General features: G+C 52.4%; 1 protein-coding gene across 1 annotated transcript; it reads right to left on the reverse strand.

The window, feature by feature from the left end:
• Positions 1-6,892: 6,892 nt before the first annotated feature.
• LOC126648289 (olfactory receptor 14J1-like) lies at positions 6,893-7,859 on the reverse strand (the record flags this gene model as incomplete). The annotated part of the gene is given in 2 exon segments (XM_050331077.1): positions 6,893-6,932; positions 6,935-7,859. Coding segments are annotated over 2 exon segments (950 nt in total), but the record flags the coding sequence as incomplete, so codon positions are not given.
• Positions 7,860-10,495: the final 2,636 nt, after the last annotated feature.

A 10,495-nucleotide genomic window follows, 5' to 3' on the forward strand; every position in this document is an offset into this window, starting at 1 on the left:
TAAGGGTGGGGAGAAAGTCGCTTACTAATGGGCAAAACAGAATCAAAGTAGGTATAGCATTTAATTTATTACTGACAGGATAAAAGCCAAAGAGTGAGAAATAAAACAGTCTGAAAAACACCTTCCCCCCACCCCTCCTTCTTTCTCACCTCTCCCTCCTCCCCCCAGCAGTGCAGGGGGACGGCAGTGGGGGTTACAGTCAGTTGTTGTTTCTGTTACTGCTCAGGGAGAGGAGTTGGATCCTTCCCTGTTTCCCTGGGGTCCCTCCCATGGGAGACAGTTCCTGGATGGACCTCTGCAGTGAGTCCATCCCTCGGGCAGCAGCTCTTCCCACCCTGCTGTCCCGTGGGTCCCTCCTCCATGGGGTCAGTCCTTCAGGGATGAGCTGACCCGGCGTGGGTCCCCCACAGGGCCACGACTCCTGCCCAGGATAGACCTGCTCCAGCCTGGGCTTCCCTCTCCATGGGATGCAGGTTCCTGCCAGGACCTGCTCCATCCTGGGCCTGCCCCGGGGTCACAGCCTCCTTCTGCATCCCCCTGCTCCAGCGTGGGAGCCTCCAGGGGCTTCAGGGGGTTCTCTGCACCCCGATGCTCCCCCAGGGGCTGCAGGGCCTCAGCTCTAGTGCCTGGAGCACCTCTTGCCCCTCCTTCTGCACCCCCTTGGGATCTGCATTGTTGTTCCCACGTTCTCACTCTGCTCTTCCCCGGTTGCAATTCCTTCTGTCCCTAAATCTCTTATCCCAGAGCTGTTCCTGTTGCTCCTGATGGGCTCGGTCTTGGCCAGTGGCAGCAAGTCCGTCCTGGAGCAGCTGGCATTGGCTCCACGGAGCAGGGGAAGCTTCTGGCAGCTCCCAACAGAAGCCACCCCTGGAGCCCCCCCGCTACCAAAACCCATCGACAGAAACCCCCTCTTGTGCAGCTCTTTCTCCAAGCCAAGAAGGTGGGAGTTGGTGCCAAGGAGCTGAAACCTGCAGGTCCAGCCTTTAGTGGAGGAAGCTCAGATTTGCCCAAGGCTGCTTTGAGTCCCAGGGCTTGGATGAGGCAATGGTGGGGTAGGGATAGGGATAAAGTCTGATGGATTTTAAGACACAAAGGCTCTTGATTTTGATATCTATTCAGAGTGAATTAGGAGGTGCTTGGGATCAATATTGACTGGGGATTGCTGATATCAATGTAAAACCAGGAAAAAAGAAAACAGGCCACAAAAAAGACATCTTTCTTTGTGGTTTTCTTAATAAAATGTATTGACTTTGAATGCACTTCTGAGATCTGTCAAATTAACCACAGAAGAATTGAAGACATAGAAGAAAATTATTCCGAGGGGCTTGTCTGGTTAAGATATCATCACTGAGAAGAGAGTGTGGAGCAATGAGCAGACAAGGACACCATCCCTGGGGCTGGGGCAGCAGGAACTCAGAGTCACTGGTTCCAGGTGACAAATGGACTGTGGGATGTTTCTGTGAGAGCCCATAATGAATGTACTGCTTTCAGGAGGAGTCCAGTTAAATTTCTTCCCCATGGCCAGTGCAGGGCTGTGTTTTGGAATTGTACTGAACACAGGGTTGATAATCACAGAGTCACAGAATGGGCTGAGTTGGATGGAACCCCCAAGGATCATCCAGTCCAACCCTTAGCCCTGCACAGGACCATCCCCAAGGCTCACACCATGAGCCTGAGAGGATCATCCAAACACTCCTTGAGTTCTGTTAGCCTTGGTGCTGTGCCCACTGCCCTGGGGAGCCTGTTCAGTGCCCAACCACCCTTTGGGGGAAGAACCTTTTTCCAAGATCCAGCCTAACCCTGCCCTGACACAACTCCAGGCCATTCCCTCAGTCCTGTCCCTGGTCCCCCCAGAGCAGAGCTCAGGGCCTGCCCCTCCTGTTCCCCTCCCCAGGAAGTTGTGACTGCAGTGAGGTCTCCCCTCAGTCTCCTCTTCTCCAGCTGAACACACCAAGTGCCCTCAGTGTCCTCACACAGCCTCCCCTCCTGGCCCTTCCCCATCTTCCTTGCTTCCTTTGGACACTCTCCGATAGCTCAGTTTCTCCCTTCCATTGTGTCCCCCAAACTGCCCCAATCTTGCAGGTGAGGCCGCCCCAGGGCAGAGCAGAGTGGGACAATCCCCTCCCTGATGCCCCCAGCACAGGCTTGGCCCTCCTGGCTGCCAGGGCACTGCTGACTCAGGGCCAACTGGCACCCACCAGCACCCCCAGGGCCCTTTCCCGGCACTGCTTCCCAGCCTCTCATTCCCAGTGTGTCCGTCCAGCCGGGGTTGCCCCATCCCAGGGCACAATCCGGCCCTTCCCCCTGGGGAAGTTCTCAGGGCTCCTCAAGAACCATGAGGTCACTTTGCTGTCCTGGGGGCTCCATGGGGACCTCCCAGGGCTCGTCCTGTGCAATCTCCTGGAATCAAAGGCTCTGTGGGGACACTGCAGGGCCATGTGGAGTACAGGGGCCATTGGGACACTGGGAAAATCATGGAATGAAGGGACCACTGTTGCACTGCTGAATGCCATGGAATCAAAGGGCCATTGGGACCCTGCAGGGCCTCCTGGAGCTGAAGGGACCATTGTGACACTGTCAAACCTGGTGGAATCAAGGGCCCAGTGAGACAGTGCAGGTCCTCAATCAACCCAAGGAAACATGGAAAGCACAGAAACTCGTGGCATCAAGGGGTCACTGTGACACTGTGGGAACTCATGGAATGAAGGGGACATTGGGACACTGCAGGGCCTCTTGGAACCTTGTCTGTTGGGAAACACAAAGGGATGAGTGGGAGTGCTTCACTGACAACCAGGAGAATTTTGGAGAGGGACCTTTACACACCCAGATATTGGTGTGTCCACACATCTCTGCCTGGGTGTGGGTGTTGTTACCTTAAGAGACCATGGAGAAAAAGACTCCAGACCAATTCAGGTAGGAAATAAGTTAAAGAGACCTGGCCCTTTAATGAGTTGTTAGGCCTACAGGAATACATACCATGTGTGCCCCTCCAGAGAAGGGTTTTATGATTTTATAAAAAGGTCCATCCAATCCCAGGTTTATGCAGCCCTGGTTCTGCCCCATTCTGCCCCCTGACACACCCCTTCAGGAACTGCGTTTGGTGTCTTTGGGACCCCTTCTTCCTCATCTTCATCTTCTTTGCAGCACACACAATGCTGGGAGTTCATAAAAAGTTCTGTCTAGAAAGTCACTCTGTCTGGGTGATGTCTCCTAGTCCAGGCCTTGGGATGTTTTTCTACAGTTCTACCTTGAAAAGAAGACTAAAAATGGAATTTAGAGGGATTGATATGGAATGGGGTAGTAGGGTTGGGTATGTGTAAATACTCTGTTAAGGGTAAGGGATATAATAAAGTTACATTAAAATATAATCACAACACAACTAGTTCTAAAATCTACAAAACTTAAGAAACCCCAAAAAGGTCTGAGATATCAGTGTGAATTGACTGTGGTGTGAGTGTTGTTATAGTGAATCTGTAATTCAGTCTCTGTTCAATTGTAGTAAATGCTACTGAATCCCTTGATCACTGTTAAGTTGGTGAATGATTAAATGCTACTAATGTCTTTTGCCCCCTTTTCTTTGGATCCAAACCCTTTGCACCCTGACCCTCTTGCATCCCAAGACTCTGTGTAAATCATTCTCTTAAATAATAATAATAATAAAAAAAAAAAAAAAAAAAAAAAAAAAAGCAGGAAGCAGGTAGCTATTATTTGGGAGCTGCTTTTGAAATTTTCCTCCTCAGCTAAACTACAAAACAACTCAAATTAGTTGTTGAAGACTTGAAGACATGAAGACAATAAAAAAAAAAATAATTTGTTTTTCTGTATTTTAATGAGCCCCACAGTGTGTTTAGAGACAAGTCTATCATCTTGAGGTACTGAGAGAAGATTGAAGAAGCTGCTCAAGAAGTCAGAAGCCAAACCCCAGATCCTGATGTGTCCACACATCTCTGCCTGGGTGTGGGTGTGAATTGACTGTGGTGTGAGTGTTCTTATTGGGAATCTATAATTCAGTCCCTGATCAATTTTAACAAATGCTACTGAATCCCTGTTAAAAGGGGATGTTGAAAATGTTGAAAGTTGGTCAATGATTAAGTGCTACTAATCTCTTTTGCTCCCTTTACTTTGTGTCCAAATCCTTTGCACCCTGACCCTTTTGCATCCCAAGGCTCTGTAGACATCATTCCCTGTCATGGAAAAATTATATTTTTGTGACTTCCACTTTAAAATCTTCCTCATTAGCTAAACTACAAAACAACTCCAATTAGCTGTAGAAATCTTGAAGATTTAAAGACAATTAAAAGAAGTGAAATAATTTGTTTTTCTATTAATGAGCCCCACAGTGTGTTTAGAGACAAATCCATTGTCCTCAACTACTGAGAGAAGATTGAAGAAGCTGCTCAAGAAGTCAGAAGCCAAAGCCCAAGTCCCTTGAAGCATTGCTGGGCCCCACTGAGGGCAGGCACTGACAAAGCCTCCCCAGAGACTCCTTAGAGCAGATCCTTGCAGGCCAGGAGTGCAGGCAGACAAAGGAAAGTTGCTTGGGGTGGCCTGAGGGGCAGAGGCAGCTGCCAGAGCCAAGGGCACAAAGGCCTGGGTGCCTTTGGGCCTTGCAGCCCTGCCAGAGCCCTTGGCCATCTCTGCTGCAGGCTGTGCTCCCCTGGCCCTGCTGCTCCTCTGGCCTTGCAGGCTGCACACACCCCTCCTGCTTTCCCACCCCCCTCCCAGCAGCATTTCTGGGCCCTCCCTGATGGCTCTGCTGTCCCCCAGCTCTGGCTGCTGCCATGTGCACTTGGCCTTCTTGGCTTGGATGCTGAGCCCCTGTGCCCCAGGACATCCCTGAGAGAGCCCAGGCCCTTCTGCTGGGGGTCCCTGCAGAGCTGAGCAGATCCAGGTCACCTCCCATTGCTCTGCCAACCCCTTGGGGCTGCTCTGGGCCCTGCAGGTCCTTGCCCTGCTCCCAAGGGCTGTGGGGGTGCTTCATGGTCAGGGTTTGGGCTTTAGAGCTCAGGCTGGGGATTAGGCAGAACTTTGGGAGATTTCTTGTTCTGCTGGCAGTGTCTGGTTCATGATTAGAGGAAGAGTTTTTTGGACTGGGTCAGGATTAAAGCTTGGCTTTTCATATTGGTAATGCAGGTTTGGGATTGGGGTGGGCATTGGAGTACAAATAAGAGTCTGCAGTTCTGGGTTTGGGCTTTTTCTGGCGTGGAATTAGAGCAGTGGATTCCTATCAATGGGAGGAGAAGCACTTTTGTTGAGTGTTAGGGTTTGAGGTTACCAAGTGCATGAAGGTCCATCAGGAATGTTTGCACTGTCAGTGTTTCAGCACCCTCAGAATTCCCTGAACCTGCTTTTACCTCATCAAAATCTTTCCTCTCTTGGCCAACCTCCTCTTTCCCTCCCCAAATATCCAATCCTTTTTGTCCCAGTTCCCCGTGATCTCCCACAAACTTTCATATGGGTGGACTCAGTTTTGTTATGACCCTGTGCAACCTCGTGGAATCAAAGGGGCCATTGTGGCACTGCATGGCCTTGTGGAAAGAAAGGAACACAGGGACACTGTGAAGGAACCAGGGCGCCATTTAACATGGGCGCCTTGTGGAATAAAAGGGAACCCTGAAACCTTTTGGAATCTGATGGAACCAGGGAGCCCTTGTGTCACTGTGGTGCCTCCTGGAAACCCTGGGACACAGTGGAACCTCAGGAAAGGAAGGGGCCACTGTGACACTACAGGGCCTTTTTGGAGCCAAATGGACCTTGGGACACTGGGGAACCCCACAGAAACAAAGGGCCATTGTGAAGTCAAAGGATCCTGGGGACACTGTGCAGCCTCCTGGAATCAAGGGGCCACTTTGACACTGCAGGGCCTCATGGAAACCAAATCAAATACAGGCTTGTCCAGGTCCTGAGGGTGATTCAGAAGGGAGGCAGCAGTGATTTCTCCCTACAGACCCACCACTCCAATGGTCTCTCCCTGCCCTGAAGGTTTCTGGCCATCAGGCTGTAGCTGAGGGGCTTGGGCAGGGCCATGAGGAGGGGGTAGAACAAGGGCTGTGTCCAACTCTGCCAGGAGGGCTGTGCTGGGCAAGGAGGAGGAGGCTGCAGCAAACAGTGGCACTGCTGAGGGGAGAGGAGCAGGGGGAGAGACCTTGTGCCTGCCCACGCTGGGCAGGAGCTGCCCCAGGATGGCAGCTCTCAAGCACTCCCAGCATGTCCCTGGGAACAGCAGAGGAAGACTGGATTTCCAAATCAGGCTGGGAATGCAAAGAACAGGAGTGTCCTGGTGTCACTGCAGGAGAGTTCCAGCCCTGTAGCAAGGGCACAGAAGGAGTGACCCAGTCCATGCAGTGCCCTCAGAAGATCCCACAGCATCCTGTAGATGCTGTCAGGGAGGCCAGCTCTGCTTCACAAGTTCCCAGTGCCTGTCCCTGCCTGTGCTCAAAGGGCTCCCACCCCCAGGACTGTGCTCAGAGAGCACTCAGACCTTCCAGCCAGAAAGGGGCTCACAAGGACAGTGTGGAAGTGGAAAGAGCAGCTCTGCAAAGCCCAAGCTGTGCTGCTCCCTGGCAGTGCTGCTGTGCTGGGATTCTTGTGCCCTTGTCCTTTGTAAATCCCCCCTGTCCTGCAGTGTGCTGTCCTTTAGGAACAGCTAAGAAGAAGAGTCTTGGACAAAGAAGGCATTGCAGGGTCCTTTATTTTGTTTAAATATTCAGAGAACACAATTCATCATTTTTATATCTCTGGGTCAAATTCAATGGCTAGACATAATTACAAAGCAGATGCATAATAATGTTTATAGCACATAAAATTATTGCAAGAAGAACCCAATGACCTCCATGAAAAAGCTGAGCAGGAAGGCTGGGCCATTACGGAGTCCCTTCTGAATTCTACACACCAGAAAACAGGCACTTTAGTGCTCCTGAAAAGCACCCAGTCATCATTTTCCTTATGGCATCCCTGAGCTCCTGGTTCCTCAGGCTGTAGATGAGGGGGTTCAGGGCTGGAGGAACCACTGAGTACAGAACTGACAAAGCCAGATCCAGGGATGGGGAGGAGATGGAGGGGGGTTTCAGGTGGGCAAACACAACAGTGCTGATAAACAGGGAGACCACGGCCAAGTGAGGGAGGCACGTGGAAAAGGCTTTGTGCCGTCCCTGATCAGAGGGGATTCTCAGCACAGCCCTGAAGATCTGCACATAGGAGAAAACTATGAAAATGAAACAACTGAACACCAAACAGGCACTAACCACAATGAGCCCAAGTTCCCTGAGGTAACCTGAGTGTGAGCAGGAGAGCTTGAGGATGTGTGGGATTTCACAGAAGAACTGGCCCAGGGCATTGCCCTGGCACAGGGGCAGGGAAAATGTATTGGCTGTGTGCAGCAGAGCATTGAGAAACCCAGAGGCCCAGGCAGCTGCTGCCATGTGGGCACAAGCTCTGCTGCCCAGGAGGGTCCCATAGCGCAGGGGTTTGCAGATGGCAACGTAGCGGTCGTAGCACATGATGGTCAGGAGGGAAAACTCTGTTGAGATGAAGAACAGAAAGAAAAACACCTGTGCAGCACATCCCGTGTAGGAGATGGTTGTGGTGCCCCAGAGGGAGTTGTGCATGGCTTTGGGCACAGTGGTGCAGATGGAGCCCAGGTCTGTGAGGGAGAGGTGCAGCAGGAAGAAGTCCCTGGGGGTGTGCAGGTGCTGGTCGCAGGCTACGGCGCTGAGGATGAGGCCGTTGCCCAGGAGGGCAGCCAGGGAGATGCCCAGGAAGAGCCAGAAGTGCAGCAGCTGCAGCTCCCACCTGGCTGAGAATGCCAGGAGCAGGAACTGGGCCATGGAGCTGCTGTTGGGCATTCGCTGTTCCTTAGCACAGGGTCTGTTCAGAAAAGGAAAAGATGGGGAACAATTAAGAGAGACCCCTCTCAGCAGAGATATTCCATCTTTCATAGTAATCCCCCTAAATCAATTGTATTTCCCTAATTCTGACTCAGAGTGGTGTGAGCAGCAGGAGCTCTGCCCATGTGCTGCCAAGGGCTCAGCTTTGCTCTGCTGCCCAGGAGACATGGAGCTGGTTTGTGACAGCTCTCATGATCACACGAGTGTCAGATGTAACTCACCTTTAATGGAGAAGCTCCATCTCTGACCTCCCTGCTTACGAGAGAGTGGAATGCAGAATAGAGGCTTCTAATATCCTTAGAATATTTTTTCTCTGTTACATATGTTCCACCATGAAATCTGCAGAATGTTCTTTTTAGGAGTAAAACTTATCATTTTTATGGCTGAAAATATGAAGATCCTTGAGAAAAGACAAGAGACAAAGGGGCTTAGCTCTCTGTGGTTTAAAGAAGAGAGAGCTACAGAGTCCTTCAGCCTGTTTCCCATCTGCCCTCCTCTTTCCTTTATGCTGCATTCATTTTGATTTCACACAAATAAATATTGAAAAACACACCCACAAATACCTGTGCAGTGCTGAGAACAGGACAATGCTCCTTCCAAGGGCAGCTCTGTGCAGTGTCCCCTGTGCCTGCCCAGAGGTGCAGCTGTGCTGGACACAGCAGGACAGGAGCCCTCCCGCAGGGAAGCCAAGGGCTGGCCCAGGACAGTGCCCACCCCCAGGGAAAGGCTCAGCACTGCCCAGGATCCTGGGCTCATTTCTGACACTGCCTGAAATATTCACCTCGGAGAGTAAAAGGGTTGGAATTTCAGTGCAGTCTCCTGAGATGAGAGAACAATGTCTGTGCTCCAATGCCTAAGCAGCAAACACACAGCAGCACTAATTCCTTTCCTGGAGCCCCTGTCTTCTCTGAGCTGTGCCAAAAATTCTCCATGAAATATCCTGTAGTGGTGTGGAGCTGTGAGCAGCTCTCAGCCTGCAACAGCGACACATGGAAAAGATCCTCCCTGCCCTGCCAGGTTTGCTCCTTGGCCCTGGGAGCAGCTCCCCGGGCCGGCTGAGCTGCCCCTGGCAGGCAGCAGAGTCCCTGCCCAGCACAGCACCCTGGGCTGCAGGACCCTGCTCTGCCCCACAGCCCTGGGCACCCCTGGCTGCACCCCCGGCTTCACAGCTCTTCCCAACTGCCCCAAAACAGCCCCTCCTCACCCATCCCATCAGCTGGGGCTGGACCAGCTTGAGTAGATACCTCCAGGAGCTGCCCCTGCCCTGCCCTGCAGCCACAGACTCACCGTGTGCAGCCCTGCCAAGATTCCTCCTGCAGGGAGCTCTCAGACCTCCTGCCAGTGCTGAGCCCCTTTCAGCTCTGCCTGTGCCCTGCTGGTGTCCTGAGCTGCCCTGGCAGTGCCCTCAGCCCTGCTGGGCTGTGCAGAGGAGCTGCTCCTGGGCAGAGCTGTCTCCTTGAAGGTGTTCTTGGTTGCCGGGAGCTCCCTGTGTGCCAGGAGCCCGGCCCAGCTCAGCAGCACAGCAACAGCCCCAGGCATTTCATCACCCTCAGGGGTTTTGGGGATGAGTCCCTGAACATCAGTCCCTTAGAGGAAGTTGAGGAAACCTCTAAAGAAGTCAAAGTCAAATTCAAACTCTAAAGTTTCTTGTAGTGCTAATGGGTCCCACTGAGGGACACAGCTGAGAAAGTCGTCTCCAGGGTTCCAGTTAGAGCAGAAAACTGCAGACAGTGATGACAAGGATGGACAAGCAAGGCAAAGGTGGCTCTGAAGCTGAATAGGCATTGACTTGTTTCCTTAATCCAAAGGACCAAGGCCTGAGCCCCAGCCCCTGGGAAGGCAGATCCTGTCCCTGCCTCATTGCTCAGGGCTCTTCCTGAGGCACTGGAATGTGGGATGTGCAGTGCCAAGGGCAGGATGATGGGGTGGCACCTGCCAGGCTGCTGAGCAGGGACAAGGAGGCCAGGAGGCCCCAGGGCTGCAAGGGCCACTTGTCTCCTCCTGGCATCAGGGGCACAGCCAGCAGCCATGGCCAAAGGCCTGCACAAGGTGGCTGTGTCAGGGCCTTTCAGCTTCTGCACAGGCCTCTCTCTGTGCAGCCCAGGCTGTCCTAGGGTGTCCATGCCCTGCCCCTTTCCCTGCAGGCTGTCGTCATCCCCCCGGCTGCCCCACCTGGCTGGCCCCTTCCTGCACTGACATCTCTGCATCCTCCCTGGCTCTTCCTGCACACACAAAGCCTTGGGCTCATCCAGACTCCTCCTGGCTGATGTGTTGCACCACAGCACTGCCCTTGGAGTGAAATTCCTTTTTCCTCTTGTCCACTCTGGACCTCCCCAGCTATACTTGGCATTATTTCTTTATTTCTCCTGCTGTTTTCTGCTATGACAAAAGGATCCACCATCTCTAAATCCTCCCTTCAAGCCCTCTGAGGGCTCTCCTGTACTGTCCTCAGTCTCCACACCATCGAGGCCACAGCTCCTTAGCCCCTCTATAGTGGTCATGGGCTTGAGACCTTGAAACCCCCTCTGGGGAGATCTCTGGGCACTCTGTAATGTTTTTGCAGATGAAAATGTCCTGCTCAAAGTCTAAGAAAATCACAGGGATACTTT

The sequence above is a fragment of the Myiozetetes cayanensis genome, unplaced genomic scaffold, assembly GCF_022539395.1.
Source record: "Myiozetetes cayanensis isolate MyiCay16 unplaced genomic scaffold, myiCay2020 scf478, whole genome shotgun sequence".
In the NCBI taxonomy this organism is placed as follows: Eukaryota; Metazoa; Chordata; class Aves; order Passeriformes; family Tyrannidae; genus Myiozetetes; species Myiozetetes cayanensis.